We start from the raw sequence: 21,375 nt of genomic DNA on the forward strand, positions 1-21,375 counted from the left end.
ATTATTACAATAACATAACATATTTATTCGTTATATAATATTAAAAATAAATATTTTTTTAAAAAAAATTGTAGAGATTTATATAAGGATCTAATTATTTATCGGATGGTTTTCTTTTTGGAAGCGTATCAACTAAAGATAAAATATTACGTTTTCTTTTCATTTTTTATTATTTCTCTTCTTTTTCGTTATTTCTTGTAATTTTTTTTTTAAAAAAATTTTTAAATAAATAAAATATATTTTTTATATAAATATTTTTTATAAGAAATCGATTTGCAATCTATAAATTATATTTTGTATAAAATTATCCATTTGTTTAAAAAAAAAATTAGTCTTTATCCAAATTATGCTCAATTCTTAACTATAAGATTAAATCTTTTATTTTTTTTAAAAAAAAATCCATGATGGAGAACCCGGAAATATATTGTCCTTTCTTGGTTAACGATGAATCCCTAACGAATACAGGTTTAAATTATTCTAAAATATTCGTAACTTTATAATTACAAATAGCGAACCCTTTTTATAGAAAATATTTCCGCTTTAGAGTTTTAAGTTACTAGTAGAAAATGTTATAGATGGGAATTCTATAAAGTTTCAGCGAAATAATCTAAGTCATTATCAATAAATTGAACATGTTCATAATGGTACTTGTTAACTTAGAACATTTTGTATTTAAAATGTTTAAAAAAAATAAAAATGAAATTTTATGTTTATAACCATATATGTTATGGTTTGGAAGAGGTCCTATCAAATAAATAATTTTTTTTAGTAAACATGACATATATCGAATTCCTGCGCTAATAAGCCTCTAAAAATAATATAAATATTGTGATAACAAAATAATTTGCCATGATTTAGTTAATAAAATGCGTTTTATTTTTTTAAGAAAAAAAAGAATGTCGTGATTGGAACTGAGAAATTTTAATAAAGATATCATATAATATTAATGAATATCGAATTTAAAGAGGATCAAGACAAATAAATTGTTATAGAAGAAAGATGGATTGTAAATTTATTTAATTAAATTAAAAAAATATTTCAAAAAAATGTTGGGTAATAAATAATAATTACAATTAAGAGAAATATAAAAATAAATTTTAATTTAAAAAAAAGAGGGAAATTAAGTAACTGGAAGAATGGATGAGAAAAGAAGAGGATAATAATTATTGGAAATGGGGGAATAATAGAAGGATATAAAGGTAAGAAATGTCGGCCAATTCGGCTAAATCAGCAGGCGCATGCCGGAGAAAAAACCTTAACAATCAGTCGTTTTAATTCTTAACAATTTCTTTCAAATTTGAGCTATTATATTTTTTTTTATAAAAAACTCAAGACTAAAGTGTTAATTTTCGACTAAGAAGAAGTTCAATGCGCTGATCTGCCTTTGGCTTGGCAGCTTCTCTAGACTTTTTTTGAAAAGAACTTTGATACCGGGGTAGAAGTTAGATTAAAACAAGCGATAGGCACAAATGAGCACAAGTTATTTGATGATTCAAGAGCATCGACATTATGAATTATGATTGGACGGGTCGTTTAAATCTATGCAGGCAAAATTCTATAAAAATAAGAGCTGAGAATCAGAAATCTCTATATTAGGTAAATCCCGGAGTCTTCTCTTGGGGGAACATTCCAGTTTTTCTGTAAATAAAAGTAATATCGGGGTTGTTTAGGATAATAGCATTATCCCATATAAGGAGTCAGATCAGCAAATGAATAAAACAGATGAATGTATGATTCATGACATTTACGAAAAACAAAAATTTATATGTACATTTAACTGATATATACACCAAACTTACAGAATTAAAGGAAAAACAACAATAATATATTCAATGAAAGGGTTAAAGTGATATATTATAAATTTATTTTAAAATAGCCTAATTTGGTAGAGATAAAATGGTTTGCAAAAATTAACTTTACTATAATTTATTGTGTTTAATGTTTGATTATTGGATTATATAATATATAATATATTAAAGGATGATAAAAATTTCTTTATATATCATTTGAGTAAAAAGAATATTAAATATTATTTTTTTTAAATAAAAATTTAATGATTCCTATTCCCTATTTTTCCAAATAAAGATTAAAAAGAATATCCAAACTACGCCTTTGCCAGAATTCATTATCAATTTTTTGTCACAATTTATTTTTCCGTTTTTAAATTTATTATTAAATTAAATATGTAATAAAGATTATATTTTTCGATGTAATTATAATAAATTGTTACATCTTTTCTCAACGGTACCCATATCAATATTTTTAAAGTAACGAGCTTACGCTTAACCCTTTGTTAATTTATTAAAACCTCTTCATAAACCTACATCTCAGCAAGCAATAAAAATTGCGTTATTCTATTTGCCAAAGTTTTTTTAAAAATAAAACATGTAAAAGATATCAAGCCCAGCTAAGCTAAATAAATATTCAATTTATTTCGCAAGCCAAAAAAATTTAGATTTTTACTTTATTTTCACCTTCATTCCTAGGTTCAATGTCAATGAAAACAAATTATATAAGCAATAAAATTTTACTTTGTAGTTTTTTTCTAGTGATGTTAAAAGTTACTTTTGAAACATAACTAGTTACAGTTACATTGGCAAAAACATAACTAGTTACAGTTATTAGTTACATTTTTACAAAAGTAACTAGTTATTAGTTACAGTTATTTTCAAAAGTAACTAGTTACTTACTTTATACATCATTCATATGCGCATTATTTATTTATTGAATGCATTTATTTAATATAAAAAAATTAGGATAAACAAAGTATAATCAGTTATTTTAAATAATATACAATTTATTTATATAAAAAAATATCGCAAAATTGAATATTAACATCGAATATAAAAATATATATTTGCATTGAAAAAAAAAACATTTATTTTTCATAAAAATTAGAATCTAATAAATGTTTATTTGCTTTTAACAACAAATTAATTTCAAAGTTATTATCTAGGAGACGTGCTCGTTTATCTCCAAAAATGAGCTTACCTAGACTGAACAAGCGCTCTACGGGAGCACTTGATGTTAGAACAACATTATATTTAATAAAGAGTAATTTTAACTTTGGAAAATCGTTATATAAAGAAAAAGCGTTGTTATTAGATTTGATAAAGTTTTCTATAAGTTCATTATCCAGAATATTTTGGCGCTTTAGGTCAAAAAATCTAACTACATCAAGTTATCTTGGTTTTGAGCATGATTCATTCGTCTGGGATTCACTTTGAGGTATTAAAGTATTTATTAAATTTAAAATTTCCTCCTTTTTTGCTTTATTCCTTTCTTGCCTAATCCAAGGCCAGTCAGTTTTAAATAAAGGGTGAAGAATTGCAGCAATGATGTTGTCATTATCACAAAGATTATTAAACCTATAACATCATATTTTTGTTAGACTTGGTTCTTGTAAGTAATGATTAATAATTTAATATTAAATTCTAAAATAATCTTTCTTTGTTTTTCCTTATACTAAATTTAAATTTTTTTTTATTACGTATGATATGAAGTGCTTGTTACTTGACGGAAAAAAATATATTGTGCTACATTTGTAAATAAATATAATATTAAAATTTATTAAATTACTTGAATTTGCTTATAAAATTATGAAGCCCAGCAGCAATGTAACAATTTAAGAAAAGAAAATCAATTTGAACGGGAAATTATAACAATCAGACATTTTCACAAAATTTTAAATTAATAAATTTAATTTAAAATTAATTTATCACAACATATTAAAAATAAAATTAATTATTTGAATATATCTTTAAAAGTAACTAGTTACTTTTGTCAGTTACATCTCAAAAATTATAACTAGTTACAGTTACTAGGTAACTAGATCACTATTTTTTTCCAATTATATTCGGATGAGAGACAACATATAGAGATATTACATAATATATTAATTAATATTTTCTCTAAATCAATAATTATTATATAACAAATTATTTATTTTTTCGCAAATGTCTTAATTTAATTTAACATGTCCAAAATAAATATATTAAAATCATTATCTAACACCTAACACATTTTTTGTATATATTAAAAGTATCATAAATTCTGTTTAACAAGAAAGGGGGTGGTACATGCGTTTAGAAAATTGTATAATATGATCTAAAAAAATATATTTAATCGATAGCTAATAAGTAAGAATATACAGGAAAGGAATTTTTCATGGATGAGCATTTTGGAAAACCTGATATAATATATTCGTTCTGTATTAGGGTATGGAATCTACAGGGATTTAAATCTTTCAAGGTTAAATCATTTACTAAGATTTCTAAAAAAAAATTTACATGAAATTTAAATTATATCATAGAGTGAATACATTACACAATGGCTGGAATATTTTTCCGGTCCAATCAGATTTTTATTTTTCAAATTAAAAAAAATATCTTCAGTAGATGATTTAAAATTTATTACTTACAAATCCCCATTGGATTCCATATCCCAATACGACACAATATTAGCGCAGCAAAAATATTTTTTTATTTGAGACTTTTGTTTTGATGGCAAAATATTTGCCAAAATAATAAATTTGAGTTTAATGCTATTTTTTATTTCCTAAATTATATTGTATAATAAATACAAAATTTAATGTTTCGATTATAATTTGTAAAATTAATTTCAAATCTATGAATTTCTTAAATATAACAATAATTTATTCATGTTTAAATGGTAATAAATAATTATTAAAGGAATTATTTATAACAAAATGCTTACATTAATATTAATATTTTCAAAGAATTTATAATATTACTTAAAATTAGATATTAAAAAAACCGTTATTTTAAGGTAAAAACAAACAATTTATAATTTTTTTTTTTCATTATTAATACAATCCTTGACAATAGAATCTAGCAATCTTATTGCAATTTTTTTAATCACATATTTTGTTAGAAAACTTTTCAAGATCGTAAACATAATATCTTGCGCATCGCATCTTGTTATATTGACTTTATTTAAAAATATTATCTTTATTTTTTAAGAATTATAATTCCATTTCTAAGCTTAATTTTATATTTATTTTTCTAATTTGTTTCTATTTACGCTGTTTTCCCAGTTTTTCTATATTTGATAAAAAAAACGAGTTTTTTAATATATTTTTTTTCTATATCCATGCTTAAAACTATTTGACAAGGTCAATAGGAAACACTAGATATCGAAATCGTTGATAATGAATTGATCCAGATTCTTAGCCTTTTATACCATATAAAATTTTATATGCAAAGAAATTTATCACGATAAAAAAACTACCATAATAACTATGTAGCTTAATATTTTGTTAACATTACATATTATTTTTGGGTAAAATGATATTTAAATAAAAAAATATTTTCGCGGAGAATGGGGATGGTTATGAGATCGGAATTAAACAAAACCAGTGATGTGAACCCTTCAAGGGTCCGGGTTCAGGGTTTGGTGGACATAAAGCAATATTGATACCATTTATTTATTTTTAAGTCCGAATCCCTGATTTAGGATATGCACATTTTTTGACCGATTTTGGGAGAAACTGGTCCAATAGATAAAACGTTAAAGGGTAATGGCCAGACTTCAAACATGACCATTTATGCCACATCTTCCATATTAAATATTTATTCATTTAAAAATTATGGATGGCCCATAAAGTTTAGGAATAAAATATATGATTATTGTTGAATGAAATATAATAAATATTTTAGGGTATTAGTCAATCCCCCCCCCCCCTACCCCCCCCCACCCCCACCCTCACCCCCCTTTATCTCAAACAACATTTTATATTATTTCGAATTAAAATCATATTTTATAAAAAAAAATAAAACTTATTCAACACTACTTAAATAAGAGTTATTTATTGCGTTAAAAATTTCTATTTTGTCTAAATTCTTCTCTTATTTTTGAGGTCATAGGCGTTTACTTGGCACACTAATTGTAAATATGGTAATTATAATATACAGTAGATATAATGAAAAGCTTCTTTTTTTTAAAAAAATTAATATTAATGGTCTATAAACGCTAACAAAACAACAAAATATGAATTTCCTGTTATTTTTAATTATTTATATAAACGTATAATTTGCTTAACTTTTTGAATTCGACTTTAAGTCGATTCTTTTATTTTCGGTGAAAAATAATTATTACTAGTATACATTACAATTGTTTGATATTTAACTCTTTTTTTTTAAAAAAAAGCATAATATTAATGAATTATTAAAATATGATTATAATAATGGTCTTTGGCTTAGGATCAATTTAATGGTAGAAAAAAAATATTAAAATTTAATGAAAGTAATATAATATTATATAATCTATCACGTTTATTCTACGATTTTTTTTGTAAAGAAGGTAAATCCGATAAAAGTTGATACAACGTAAATTACCAAGGCACATCGGACATTATAAATAAAAAAACCGTTATAAAATCCATAAATAGTAACAAAAAATTTATGAAATCTCTATTTGTAGTTAGCTAAGTTGTCTATAATATTTTGTAATTTTTTAAAAATAATTTAGACTTCTCAAAATATTTAAATTGGATCATAGGAGAACAACTTTCTAGTTGTTATAGCCTATAGTTGCCAACTTATTTTTACTAAATTTTTTTTTATATCTAATATTATTTTATAATATTAGTTTTGGACTTATACTGATATTATAAATTATTTGGAATAAATAATAAAATAGAAATTATTTAATCAAAAACTTAATTGCTGGGCTAATTTTATTTGAATCATAGATTAATTCGGTCCTATTCCTTGAATAAATCCTCACCATTTAAAATTTAGAAATAATAATTTGATTGCTATAAATGGCCTTACTTGGCTCTGTTCGCAGTGCCCCTAGCCCACTACTATTGACAAATAAAGAAACTAGATATGCTAACAATTAATATTATAAAATCAAACTCAACACATAGATGGTAGAATAGGGTTTAGGCTTTTATCATTTAATATGAATTCGGATCGATTTCTAATAACGGCCCGATTAACATCATAACCAAAATCATAATATGCAAGCCTGGGACATTTATTTGCCAAAATCTAGAGGTTTGCATGATATTATTTGTGGCTAAAATCTTAATCTGGCCTTGTTGACATAGCAGGAATATTTTTCTTTGATATGTGTATATATCATCATTATCTAAATGGATGTTTTATTTTTGAGGCTTTAGATTTTGTCATTATTGCGAATCGTTCTCATTAAATAAATATGAAAAAAATATTGCACTTTTTTTAGATTTTCTAGCTCCTTCCTCTCTGGGGTTACAAAGAAATACATCAACAATTATAACTGATTCTATATTTTCTTAATTTTTTTCTTGCAAAAAAAGAAGATTTATTATGACGAAAAAAACATTTAAATATATATTTAAAAATTATACAAGAAACATCGGGAAAAGAAGAAAAATTTATGCAAATTATTAAATTTTGAAACACTCCAAAATCAATTTAACAAAAATGAGAATTCTATGAAATGATTGTGATAATAAAAAATTTCAAACTAAATGTGAATAAAGTTGATAATTAATAAATTTACATTTAAAATTAATAGATTATTATATTTTTCAAAAGAACTATTATAATAAATTTTTTTTAAAAAACAGGAAAAAAACATCGCTTGTTTTGTTTGCTTTTTTCTCTGAAAAAAAGACGGTTTTTTAAAATCATCTCTATGTGACTCTAATTTAATATAATAATTTAGCAATGCAAATAAGGCATCTATGTTTTATTAATATACGTATACATTCATAGTATATAATAAGTATTACATTTATAATTAATTTATAACAAAAATAAGGCAATTATTATTTCCTAATTTCCCCGAAAAAAAAAATTATAATTAAAACAAACATCTATCTACACACCTACTTATTTTTTTAGATTTACTTAGAGAGAGAAGTGAATTAAGTTCTTCAAAGTAAAACTTTTTTTTTAAAAAAAGTGAACACTTTATTTAATAAGCATCTGTTTTATATGTTGGTCATAGTTGTGGGCGGTTACTAATCACCAGCGTCCGAAATTAAAAAAAAACAGTAACACGCCCATGAATTATTCATAACTTAAAAAAGCGCAATTAAAAATAGAACCTGAGCTTTAAAAAAATATATAAAAAACAAAATTATAAAAAAATGAAGTTTTTTTTACTTTATTCATTAAGGCGAAATGAAAATTAAAAATATCTCTTTTTCAAGAGTTGTATCTAGATAATTATAAAAAAATGATGTTTTTTTTTACTTTATTCATTAAGGCGAAATGAAAATTAAAAATATCTCTTTTTCAAGAGTTGTTAAAGTATCTATATACAATTTTAAAAAGTATCTGTGTCTTGACATATTTTTAAAAAGGTATTTATCATCTATTTTTATATACACATTTTGGATATAATTTTTTATTTTAGTTTTTTTTAATCTTATATTTAAAAAAAAACAATATTATTTGAAATTTAATATATTTATTTAAAAATTAACCAACCAATTAAATTTCAATTCATGCAATGAATAATTGACGAAAACGTGGTAAATTTTATTTTCAGTTGATTAACTATTAAAGTTTCCAACTGATTGTAAAAATTAGACTCTAAAAAAAAAATCAAATAATTATTAGATTTTTTCCCAGTATCAAATCTTAAACATAATATTTAAGTATTCTCTCATTATAAAGTTGTTATTCGTAAAACATAAAATCAATCTGTTGTCAAGTGGCCAGGTAGGAAGACTTTTTAACGTGACTAAATATATCTTTACAGATAAACAGGGATTGATAAAAATTATGTTAAATTCATAGTAAGCGTATCCATGATTTTCATATGGGGGGGGGGGGGGGGTAAGCTATTAGTTTGGATTTTCATCTGCGAATTTTATTGGAGATCTTAAACACTTATTGTAGACCTTTGGCTGTGTTATATAAAAATAATTTTTGGTTTTTTACTTTTTTATATTAAAAATTTTAAAAAGTAGTCGTTATTTTATAAAAATTAGTAAATTTTAGTTATTTTTCTATCAAATTAATAGACTGATGGGGGGGGGGTGTTTGGGGTAAAAATTTCGTTTAAAATGATATTAACAACAGGCAAATTTCCGATGGGGTGAGAAAATACCCCCCCCCCCCCCCCCATTCGTTACGCTTATGGTTCTATTACTGAAATCTAACAATTATTATTTATACTCATTTAATTATACATTTTTTATATATAATTTTAAATTCAACAATTAATATTTATCATTTAATTATGTATTTTGCATATGGATATATCAACTTAATAAAAATTTTTTTTTTTTAGCTTACTTCAAAATTTGAATTAGAATCCTAAATTTAACATATGCACACTTTACATAATTAAATGTAAGGGAAAACGTTATTTTATAAGTATCTAGATACCGATACATTTATAGACGATATCTCCGTATCTATATCTATGAAACATTTGAATAATATCTTTCAACAGCTCTGGTTACTTTGCCTAGATTTATTCTAAAATGTTTGAAATTGGATAAGGAGTTGGTGTTGAATTTATATAATTTATTCAAGTCTTTAGCCAAATTCTTATTAAACTTCAAAATTTAAATTATACATATAAATTAAAGCTTATGTCTTGATTATGAAGATGAGGCCAAAATAACGGAAAAAATTAATCATTTATACATAAGCATTTAAAAAATAAATTAATGTTTAGGTGTAAAATTAATTTAACACTACACCTCAATATAAACTAATTAAATATAAACGAATTTTAAATTAATAAAATATAAACGAATATTAAATTAATAAAATATAAACGATAAAATATAAACGAATATTAAATAAACTTAATTTAAACACAACAGTCGACTCTAATATAATTAATGTAACATGTATTTTTTTTTAAATATAAAAAAACCTTAACTATCATTATAAAACTACTATTACTAAAATGGCAATTTAATTTCACTAAGGTTTTATAATATATATCCACTTTATTTAAAAGCATTTCGATATAAAACATAACAATTTTTATTTTTCCCCAAAGAATTATCAAAATTGTTCTATTATACTGATCACACCCCGCATTTAGATATGGCCAAAAAAATTATCGTGCTGACACCTTATTGAGGTTTATATGTTATAAAAGCTGATCAGCCATAAATATCAATATTTGGGAATTTATTATAATTACAATATTTCCTATTATATATTTGTATATTTTTAGATAGGAATAAGTCTGTTTCGAAGGATCTGATAGTATTGTTACCCAATATTTTAGCCAAAAAACCGGAGATCTTCACGTAATGACTCGCGGCCAATACCAAGAGGGGCCAGGCATGGGCCTAATATTATATTTTCTAGCAGGCCTAGGTTTTTGAATATTTTTCTTAATAGGTCTGACCCTAAATTTTTAGTTTATTTTAAAACAGTTGCTAACATATTTTAATTTTTGCAAACAAAATGATGGCCTAAATACACTGTTAATATATAGCTTATTTTTTAATTAAATTAAAATTTTGAATATTGGCATGGGAAAATTTTAGAAAAATATTATGGGCTTGGGATTTTTTTAAAAATATTAAATATGGGCGGGCTTATAAAATTTTTATACTGCTGACCTGGGCTTAGTCTGATCAAAAAATAGAGGCCCATGAAAATATTTTCTCATAGATGGCAAAAAGGTTTAGACACCAAATAACGAAATTTCTACGCTTGCGTGTTATTTTTTGAGCGAAAATTTTGGATTAGCCGTTTAACAACACTAGGTTCCGGATATGTTGGTTCCTGTTCCAAACTTTGCAAAAATAAATTTAGTATGGGTTAAGGTTAAAAAGGGTTTTCGTTTAATTGTTGCATTGAAACTACCAAGGTAAAAAACCACATCCTCTTCATAACGATTATCAAAATGTTCTATTAGTATATTGATCATCTCTTAATGTGTCGAGACGAGCTCATTCCCACTTCTTCGATTGTGCTAAGGTAACATATAATGAATTTCGTTTCTATAACTTAAGAAAGGCTTATAACACCTATTAAAGAATTAAGTTCTTCTAAGGAAAATTCGATTTCACTTTAGCTTTAAATAAATTTGCTATCATTTAAAAGTTTATTCAAGCGCCTTATTTTAAAATAACTTTTCACACTTTTATATACAAACCTAGGATATTTATCGATAGAATATATCAATAGCCTATTTGTTTATGTGCGCATAAAATAATCTGTCCTTCATATTAAATAGTATTATTTTCGCGAGTTGTTATGGTTATGATGATCTATGTGAATTAAATAATAAAAAAATACTAATTTAATTAAATCGCTAATCGATTTTTCTCTTTTTTTTCCGCATTTTATTGAAATTGATTTTCTTGTTTTTTTCGGCAAAGTGCAAAAATAATGTATAAAGTATTTGTATATTTTACGAATACCTTTAATATTTTTTTTATATTCTATCAAACGATGTTTTTTATTTTAAATTTGTTTCAAAGGTTTATAACTTCCAAGGGTATGAATAGCGCAGCCCAGGTCTCACCCCTTCAGGTAGATTCTCTAATCTCCCGTAATTTTTTTTAAAAAAACTCTCATATCATTTTTTTTATTATAATTTAATTTTAGAAGAAGAAAAAAAAATTATTAATGAAATTTGAGTACCCTCCATCTTTCTATTAGAGGTTAGTTTTTAAATTATATAATGATAAATATGTCGTGTAATCAATATTTCACTAGCGCGACATTTTTTTTCTTCTTTATGCTGGGGTTAAAAGCGATAAATTGTCTTAATTATTGAATTCAAGTAAATTTTTTATCAATATTATATATATTACTATCTTTAAAAGGTAAGACATCTCCATTAATATTGCTGATCAATGTCGTTTTAAGAAACAAATTTATAAATAAAAATATTTATTTAAAATAAGACCAATAGTTTTACTTTTCTATAATAAGAAAAGCTCATCTCTAAAGTTTGTAATAATAAAAAGGGGAGCCAAATAAGAGGCATCTCCTCACCCGACCGAAGGGCCGTCTGCAAAATATTTCTTCACCAAGAAAATTCCTGGCAACCCAGGGCATGAAGCACTATTTAAACTTCTCCACGAAATAACATTTTATTATTATGTCACTGCATCAGTATAATAAAAATAGGTTATAACTAGTTCCACTAAATAACTTCGTTACTAACAGAGTTACTTTTATGAGGAAAAGAATACCATACGTTACTTTTTCCCCAAATAGTAACGAGTACTAGAATCTTTTTTTGAATTTGAATTTTTTTCTTAAAAAAGTATGAAAATAATATATTTTATTGTATGATATATTTTTTTAAAATTTTATAAATAATTTAAGCCAAGTTTTTATTTGAGATCAACCAACCAACATTTTTATTCTATTTATCAAATTTCTATTTTTAAATTTTATACAGTTAAAGATTGTTAATCTAATTATTATTGAATGAATCAAGGTGGGTTAAATTTATATTCTTTTAATATTATAATTTATTTTTTAATGAAAATATATGTTAATAATAGTAACTTATTTCTTCAAGTAAAGGTGATTTAACTCTGACTGGCCCTCAGTTACAAACCATTTTAAGCAAAATTAAGGGCACTAAGTCTATGCGTAGATTATGCCCTAATTCAAATATTTCAATAAAGATTTTAAAAATCGATGAAGATTTGAATGGAGATGATCTTATTAGATTTTTTTTGTTTTTTTTTGAAAATAAAGATTATTAATATTTTTAATAAATTCCCCCAATTGAAATTTTTATTTATTAAATATGAATATATAACCCTTCCATCATCTGCGCCAGTTAAACGATTGTTTAGCATAGCCAAAGCTGTGTTAAATATACTAGGGTCTCTTGTTCATCAGATCAAAATTTTGAAATTCAATTGTTTAAAATAAATGAAAAATTATTATTAAAAATATCTTTATAAAATATTATTTTTATTATATGTTAGGAAAAAAATAAAATTTTTTCATCATTATTCAAGTATTTTTTTTGGGTTACTCGTTTTTGATTAGCGAGCAACACCTTCCTTGCTTTTTCAAAAGTAACGACTAGCACGTTTCTTTTTTTTAAAGTGTTTTACAACACTAACTTTAACCAATTAAACTAGTCATCATATTTTGTTCATTGTTTTAAGTACGCTAAGATGATTAACGATTTTTATTTTCTAGTTAAATTAACATGAATTTTTTCAAATACACTTAGAAATTCGAAATGCAAATGTTGTTGGAGAACGAAAAAAATTATACAATAAAATTTATTTGTCTAACACGCGAATTATATATTAATCCAAATTTTTATAATTTTATTACTGATATTAAAAAAAATATATACATATTTTATCTATTTTTTTCCCTTTAATTCATTTAAGCAAATATTAAAGAAGTTTTTCTCAAAATGTTAATAAATAAATGTATGATTATAAATATCATTAGATATTATCAATGGGATTAAATGGGAAAAGGCAATATAGTATTTAATACTATTAAAATTTTCAGTTGAAGTAACCTAAAATATTTTTTTATTATTTTAATTTAGGATTATTTTGCAATGCAACCTGGGATAGTTTCTATTGTTGGCCAACTACTCCAGCCGGAACCACTATTTATAAGCCATGCCCAGTGTCGCATTTTACTCACAAAGGTTACGCGTATTACATTTTGTAATATATATACTTCACAAATGACAACACTAATTTAAGATGACTTTGTTATATAAAAAGTTTTTATAAAATGTTTAATAATGCGTTTGAGTCATACCCAGGAACGAGTTGCACCACTGAGGCTATCTTTTCACTTTCAGGTTATGTGAATAGTAACCGTTATTTTTAGCTCTTTGTTTATTATAAATTACCCATTTGATAATATAGGAGTTTATCTATCCGGAACTATCTATACATTTTAAATTCAATATTTCGATATCGAGATTGCACTCTTGGTCTAAAACTAATATAACTTTGCTCATTTTACCATCGTATAACCAATCAACTATATACTTACCATTTCTGCATGGTGCTATGTTATCCAATATATTGTTATACTTTTTATACAACTGATTAAAACGTATGACGTGACACTGCAGATTATAGATGAACATTTTTTTATGAACTAGCTCCATGACGATGAGTTATGATATATTTTTTTTTATAGGCTTCAGATATGTTCACTTTCTTAGGTTCCACCAAATCATTTTGTGGGGTAATCAATATATTAAACATTTCTCTTTAATCTTTTCCACTTAAAATAATCTAATTCTGATGTATATTGTGACAAAATTAATCTCCTGTATGTAGTTCATTGACCTTAAAAGGTATTGATTTTATTTACACTCAATTTCAAGGCATGAATGACTCATCTACCTAAAACCCTGCTAGTCACAATAAAATTTTATTACTTTAAAAAAAAAATGGAATCCTAAACTATCCATCCAACGTTCAGTCACTTAGAAGTCTCAGCTGTTATATTCATAATTCCTTTCAAATCCTTTATTCCATATTGGCCATAGAGCTTTAATTAGTTTGATCTCATTGTTCTGAGAGTATCAACCTATAACTTTTTGCTCTCATATCACTACCAATCACTTTCATTTAATTAAACCCCCATAGGCAACACTATGTCAATAGCTACTCAAAATATTAACGCCACCTTTCATTATATAATTCACAAATCGATCCTTTCTCCACCTTTGATATTTATAACCGTATATCATATTCTGGCATTATTCCTTCAGATTCTCATATCTATAATCTTTCATTTCTGTCACCCTCCTCTTATCTTTATTGGGATTAGGATAAGCCTCTAAAATTTTCTATTCCCACCTCATTAATACATTTTTCCTCTCCATTTATTTTGAACATACAAATTCCAACTTCATTTATCCTTCCTTCCTTAAATATATTTATAAAGCTCATTTTATTCTAAATTTTTTATAGTAACTCTATTATTGCATTGGCATGGAGTCGACTCAAGAGTTAAAATTTTAAAATAATGAATTTAATCTTCACTTCCACCTTAGCCAATTTAAAATTGTCACTGATTTTATTCTGACCGCAATAACTTTCGATATATTTTACTAGGTTGGTTTCTCTATTACTTCCTTAATACCATCATAATATTCTGTCCAATATTTCCTAGACACTCTTTAGTCTTTATGTGATGATATATGCAAGAAGCAATTTGCCAAGCCCAGTTCCAAATCACTTCCTTAATATATCTTCTATCACTACTCCTCTACATGCATTTTCTTGATGATATATCCCTAACCCTCTCTTTTTACTGATGCGTATATATTCTCAATTAACGGATCTGAAATTATACTATTAACACCAAGCACCATTTTTTAAAACTTTTCAAATTCAATCTATATAATATAATTTCCCCTCCTTTAAATATTGAATTATTAACGTTTCCATATTTTTTTTATTAAATTAATAGGTAGTTTAATTTTTAATATTAGTTGGTGATATTTTTTATTAACAAAGTAATTTTTTTGAATATATTTAATAGATGCTAGAGCGTTCCGCGTTTGCGAATTGGACGGACGGTGGGCACGAAATGGTTGGACAAATTATTCTGCTTGTTTGGGTTGTTTAGATCCCCAATCTCCCTTTTATGGTGCTTGCCAAACAACTAAAGATGATGAGCAGGTGTCATGTTTTTGCAAATGCCTCTTAAAATAAAATTGATTTTTAAAAATAATATACTTTAAATTATAAATTAAATGATTTGTTAAAAAAAATATGCTTTATGCAACACTAAGCATCAACGTATCACTAGAATAATACGTGATATCACATTTTTTGGAAGTATTATCTCGTTGGCTTTCTTATCCATCGCCTTTGCCATTTTTACCCATTTCAGGTTTATTTTCATTGTTAGATGTTACGTATATATTACATTATAATCCTTATATGATTTTTTTTTAAAGCAATGTAAAAAAATTCATGAGTTAACCATCTCTTTTTATTTTACAAATCAAGTAAATGATTAATTATACTTTAAGGAATAGTTTTATAATCGATTTAGATATTATAGCCACTTTATAAGATTAGTTTTTACGTAAAGATGTTCGCTTGGAGGTTTTATTATCAATCATTTATAGATATGAAATATTTGTAATACATCATGTATCATATTTACGATATATTTTTAAATTTGAAAATACGTAAGCTAAAAGTATAATTAAAAAGGTTTTAAATTTCTTTTTTTTAATGAATTAATTAAAAAACTTTTAAATTTTGAACGAAAATTTCATATTTTATGAAAAACATTTTTGCAGTTATATTAATTATTTTATTAAAATGACGCAAAATCTTTATAATAACTATTTTTTTTTTAAATAAAAACCTCCTTAAAGTGAAAGGATGATTTCATTTTTTAAATTGTTTTTATGTGGTGTGCAAAATTTATTATTGCCATACTTTTTTAAAATTAATCAATCACGTAAAGTTAGCCACGAATCTAGACTTCTCATATTTCAAAAGAAAATTCCCTATAATTGGGATTAATTTAAATTGATTCTTTCTTTCTTTTCTTTTCTTTTCTTTTCTTTTCTTTTCTTTTCTTTTCTTTTCTTTTCTTTTCTTTTCTTTTCTTTTCTTTTCTTTTCTTTTCTTTTCTTTTCTTTTCTTTTCTTTTCTTTTCTTTTCTTTTCTTTTCTTTTCTTTTCTTTTCTTTTCTTTTCTTTTCTTTTCTTTTCTTTTCTTTTCTTTTCTTTTCTTTTCTTTTCTTTTCTTTTCTTTTCTTTTCTTTTCTTTTCTTTTCTTTTCTTTTCTTTTCTTTTCTTTTCTTTTCTTTTCTTTTCTTTTCTTTTCTTTTCTTTTCTTTTCTTTTCTTTTCTTTTCTTTTCTTACGAAGTTATCCTGAAATTGATAGTGTAAAATATTCAGCGCATGCTGGAAAATATTTAAATCAGATATTTCGAAATTTTTAAGGGCCCTATTAAATAAACGATTTTAAAGTTATGGCGCAATAATTTATAGCACACGTTATTTTAATATCTAATTTTGCCGAAAAAATTTCAACGTACGTGTAAAATAATCCTTTTTTCCCTAAAAGTTTCAAGCAAATTTTGTAAAACGTTAAACATATTCAACTTAGGCGAATCAATTATAAACATTAAGTAACATATATACTTTATATTACCAAAATTAGTATTGTAAAATGACTCGATTTAAGCCGATTTTTAAAAACGGCCGACTCAATATTTTTAGCCAGAAAAATATTGGCTAAGCCTTGAAATTTTTCAAATCTTTTTGCCACCTATAAGTCAAATGGCTTGCTTAGTATTTTTCTGACTAATATATTGAGTTAGACATTTTTAAATAGTCGGTGACTAACCAAAATTATTCAATAATCTACTAATCACATCAATTACTAAAAAAATTTTTTTTTATTTATTTAGAACGTTAAGATGCATAAGAATATCGATTCATAAGCACCTAGTTTTAGCGTTCATATTTAGATCCCTCATGACTATCGCGATCGCGGAACCAGCGGTTATGAAGCGGGTCATCTCGTATAGACAAATTGTACGTAATAGCATAAGTTGATTTTTTTTAAATTTTCTTTTATAATTCAATTCAATTTTTAATAAACTTATAGTATTAATTAATAACGATTTTTTAAAATAATAATAATATTAAAACATATCAGGAGTGGTTATGTAAACTGATTATTAGTATCAACATATACGGAACATTAGCCAGCATAGCTTGGATGTTTAATGAAGGGTTATATCTACATAGCCGGATTGTAACATCCGTTTTTACCTCAGATAATATTCCCTTTTGGATATTCCATTGCATTGGTTGGGGTAATAATTGTCTTATGTGTTTTTTTAAAATAGGTATTTGATATTTAAAGAGATATGCTCAGCTCTAATCTTTATTAAAATCACAAGCTTAGAATATTATCGTTTGAATTTATCTGAAAATTCATAAAATTTTTGATTATCTTATATTTTTAAGTCTTTAGCTTTAAATACGGAAATATTTATCAAGATTAAAAATTTTAGACCAATCGTTTTATATTATATTTGCTTTATAAAATAAATAATAAAAATAATGTTTTAAAAAAAACGGAAATATATTTTAGTTTTACCTCTCTTTTTTATGGCGCTATGGGCGATACTTATAAACAAGTCCAATCATGGCCATTGTTGGAAAAATTACAGTTCTTCTCAGTTCATCTGGATCATAGGAGTTCCTATGATATTAGCGCTGACGGTAAAATAATTTTCATTATTCAATTTCTCTATCTCGTATATTTCTTTCTTTTTTTTCCCCTTACTTAGATAAATTTGTTTTTCTTAGTCAACATAATACGAATATTAGTGTTAAAACTCAAGGCTTCCAATTTAGTCGAATCAACCAACATGAAGTTTATATATTTTTTTAAAAAATTTAATAATTATCAATTTACTTCATTTTTTTTTCAAATAAGGAAGACCGTAAAAGCTACCATCATTTTGTTTCCTTTGTTGGGAATAACGAATTTGTTATTCTTTTTTAACCCTAAAGATCAAAAGATACTCGAAAATATGTATCTGTTAGTTAACGCGCTTTTGCAAAATTCTCAAGTGATATTATTATTATATTAAATAAAAAACAAAAACGAAATAAATTTTTTATTTTAGGGAATATTTGTGTCAGTGTTGTATTGCTTCTTAAATGGCGAGGTAATCAATCAAACTTCTTATATTTGTTTATAATTTTTCATGGTTCAGGACCCGACTTCCGGTTCAAGAATTGCGAAAATTTTGATACCAGGAACTTAATCGAAAACCAAATTTCTAAAAGAAATCGAACAAGCTCAGAGTCTATATTTCTCTGGATTTGCATGGGTTGCCCCCAAAATCAGCCTTTGTTTTGTCTATGGTCTCAAAATGTCTAACCAAACAATTATAAATTTCTGAAACCTAATTTGGGTCCTGAACCATTTAATTTTATATTATTTATTTTATTAGGGGTCGTAGAGGTGGTAAGGGTTTAGAATTAACTATTTTCATCTTGAGGTAGTAATTTAGCCCTAAACATTCCGATTTAGTTGTATTAACCTGTTTTCTTGGAAAAGAGACTGATCACTCTTCAAACTTATAAGTCAAAGGAACTAGAAATCCATAATCTCAAGAATATTTTAAATTAAGCAAAAATAAGCTATGCATAATGATAACAATAAATTTGCATTAATTTTTTTTAAAAAAAATGCCTTTATTAGCTAATTTTTTTAAAAATATTCCATTAGGATAGAATAAAATTTTAGTACTTCATTATAAATATCTTATTTGAAAGAAATAAATATTCTAACACAAACAAATTTTTTTTATAATTATAACTATACATACTTTGTGAGGGCTTAAGCTTAGAGAAAGGTTTGTATTTTGGGTCTTAAAAATTTTTTTACCTATCTAAGAATGTCTAAAATTTATAAATTTACGAAGTCAATCTATTTAGAAAGATAGGAGTAGTAACTTAAATTGTTTTGAATTTAACTAAAATTTTTATTTAAAGTGATTCTTTTCATAGGTTTGGCCAATATTTTGGCCTTTTCTCTCTGATTTTTATTGGAGGAATCTTATTCCGATTTTTTTGCAGAATTTTGGGTGATTTCTTTAAATTATTGTTCCAAATGACACGTAATAATTGTTTTTGGAAACAGGGGTTTCGGGGAGAGATAATTTTATGTCAAAATTATATCTATTAAAAACTAATTTTGCAAAGAGGGTATTTCCTGTCCCACTCATTGAGTTTGCTTATAGTTCTTTTTGAGGACAAAAAAACCAATAGTGTTGTTAAAATGTCATGAGTCGTGACCCCAACTCAAAATTCGAGTGGTTTTTTTCTACCTCGGCCCGAATTGAAGCCAAAAACCTCACTTAAAATCTTGGTCGTTTATTTGATCCAAAATTTGGGTCGTTTGTTAAGACTTAGACCAAAATCGGATCCGAAATGACCAACCCGACCCAAAGTTTAAGTTGTTTTTTGACTTGAATCAAAATCAATGACACTTTTTTTTCGACCAATAGCCGAATCGGGTCGACTTTGATAAATATATTAATATAAATAATGAATAACCAAACAAATAAGTGAATATATATTATCTAAAGCTTAGAATATTTTCTTGATTTGACTTTATTGTTTTTTTTATTAGGTGAAAGGAGTAATCTATAAAAAATACAAAAACTATCGCCTATCGCAGATCCATTCCATAAAATATAAACGAAGCACATCCAACCTTTATTCCCAGAATAATATGTTGCCTCAAAACGAGAGTTCACTGATGAATGCGGAGAATCTGCATGAACCTATTCGTGGTACGGCTGTGACCGAGGGAAGTGATCGTGCTAAGAAAATTTCTAACACGCTATCAGTAAATGGTAAGTACCCTCCAACGAATCAATCACAAATTTGGGTTCGCTCATCCGTTTCCAACCGTGTGACGGGAAAGTTGCCAAACATTTTGCGTAATTTCAAAAACAAGACAAGGTTCAAGCGAGACCCCCTAAATTTTAAGCTTGTCTTAGATTCGCGGGACTCGAATGCGCTGGCTAAAAATTATAGGTGCGTTCCTCAAATCAAAATTGACCAATGTAAAAATGATAGTAGCGATATAAACGCCCGTCCTTTAAAAGACCACGACGAAAATTACACCACGAGTATGTCGAACGAAAAAAAGCCTTTTTTGGAACCCTTAGCTCCTGCCAAAATATACCTACGAATTAAACCAAAATCCAAAAATTTAAAAAAATTATCAAAGTCCGATCAATTATTGTATACGGATAAACCGTAAATTGGTTTATACAATGTCCTATTCCTACAAATAAATAATGTGTAACAAATAAATGTATAAATTTTCGTACTAACTTTTAAAAACAAAACAAAAAAATGTCTCAGTTATTTTTTTTTAAAAATAAATTATATAAATTTATATAGTTTAAATTTATCAAAAATATTTTTTAAAGAAATAATAAATCATTTTGTTTTTGTAAATTATCAATTTTTTGTATTTATTTTTTGATTATATTTAAATCAAAACATATTATTTCTAAAAAATAAAAATTTATATCACAAATTGATGATCTTCTAATCATTTTTCACTCTTCGTCGACAAGTATATTTTTGGAAAATTGAAACGGCTAACTCAATATTTCATCCAGAATAATATTACGCAACCCTGAAGATTTTGTTTGTAGAAGGAACAAAGGTTTGGACATCTATTAGCGAAATCTCGAGGCTTAGGCAATATTTTTCTGGCTAAAATATTGATTTAGCTGTTTTTAAAAATAGGCTCAATAACGAGCTGTTTAACAAACACTAAAAAAAAATGAAAAGTTTCCCTAAAACCTTGATTCCAAAAATGGCTATGCCAAAAAATTATAGGTTTTCAAGCCTTTAATTTTTAGCTGGGGGCCCTTTCGTGACTCCCGACTTTC

The 21,375-nt window shown here is 25.4% G+C and overlaps 1 protein-coding gene across 1 annotated transcript; it reads left to right on the forward strand.

Moving 5' to 3' along the window:
- Nucleotides 1-216: 216 nt before the first annotated feature.
- LOC135929180 (corticotropin-releasing factor receptor 1-like) lies at nt 217-20,830 on the forward strand. Its single transcript, XM_065465721.1, has 11 exons — nt 217-465; nt 13,483-13,587; nt 15,450-15,589; nt 15,703-15,803; nt 17,347-17,473; nt 17,598-17,757; nt 18,039-18,169; nt 18,238-18,323; nt 18,387-18,522; nt 18,580-18,621; nt 20,094-20,830. The coding sequence occupies exons 1-11, from the start codon at nt 402-404 to the stop codon at nt 20,730-20,732; spliced, it is 1,731 nt and encodes a 576-aa protein (XP_065321793.1). The 5' UTR covers nt 217-401; the 3' UTR covers nt 20,733-20,830.
- The last annotated feature ends 545 nt before the right edge of the window (nt 20,831-21,375 follow it).

This window comes from Gordionus sp. m RMFG-2023, chromosome 4 (genome assembly GCF_954871325.1).
Source record: "Gordionus sp. m RMFG-2023 chromosome 4, tfGorSpeb1-WG-v2, whole genome shotgun sequence".
NCBI classification, from domain to species: Eukaryota; Metazoa; Nematomorpha; class Gordioida; order Chordodea; family Parachordodidae; genus Gordionus; species Gordionus sp. m RMFG-2023.

What these genes read in the sequence shown, in the direction of transcription:
- LOC135929180 (XM_065465721.1), top strand. Translation starts at nt 402, where the DNA reads ATGATGGAGAACCCGGAAATATATTGTCCTTTCTTGGTTAACGATGAA. An exon ending in GTCGCATTTTACTCACAAAG is followed by an intron (nt 13,588 to 15,449) that starts GTTACGCGTATT and finishes TATATTTAATAG; the next exon opens with ATGCTAGAGCGTTCCGCGTT. An exon ending in GTCGAATCAACCAACATGAA is followed by an intron (nt 18,324 to 18,386) that starts GTTTATATATTT and finishes TTTTCAAATAAG; the next exon opens with GAAGACCGTAAAAGCTACCA.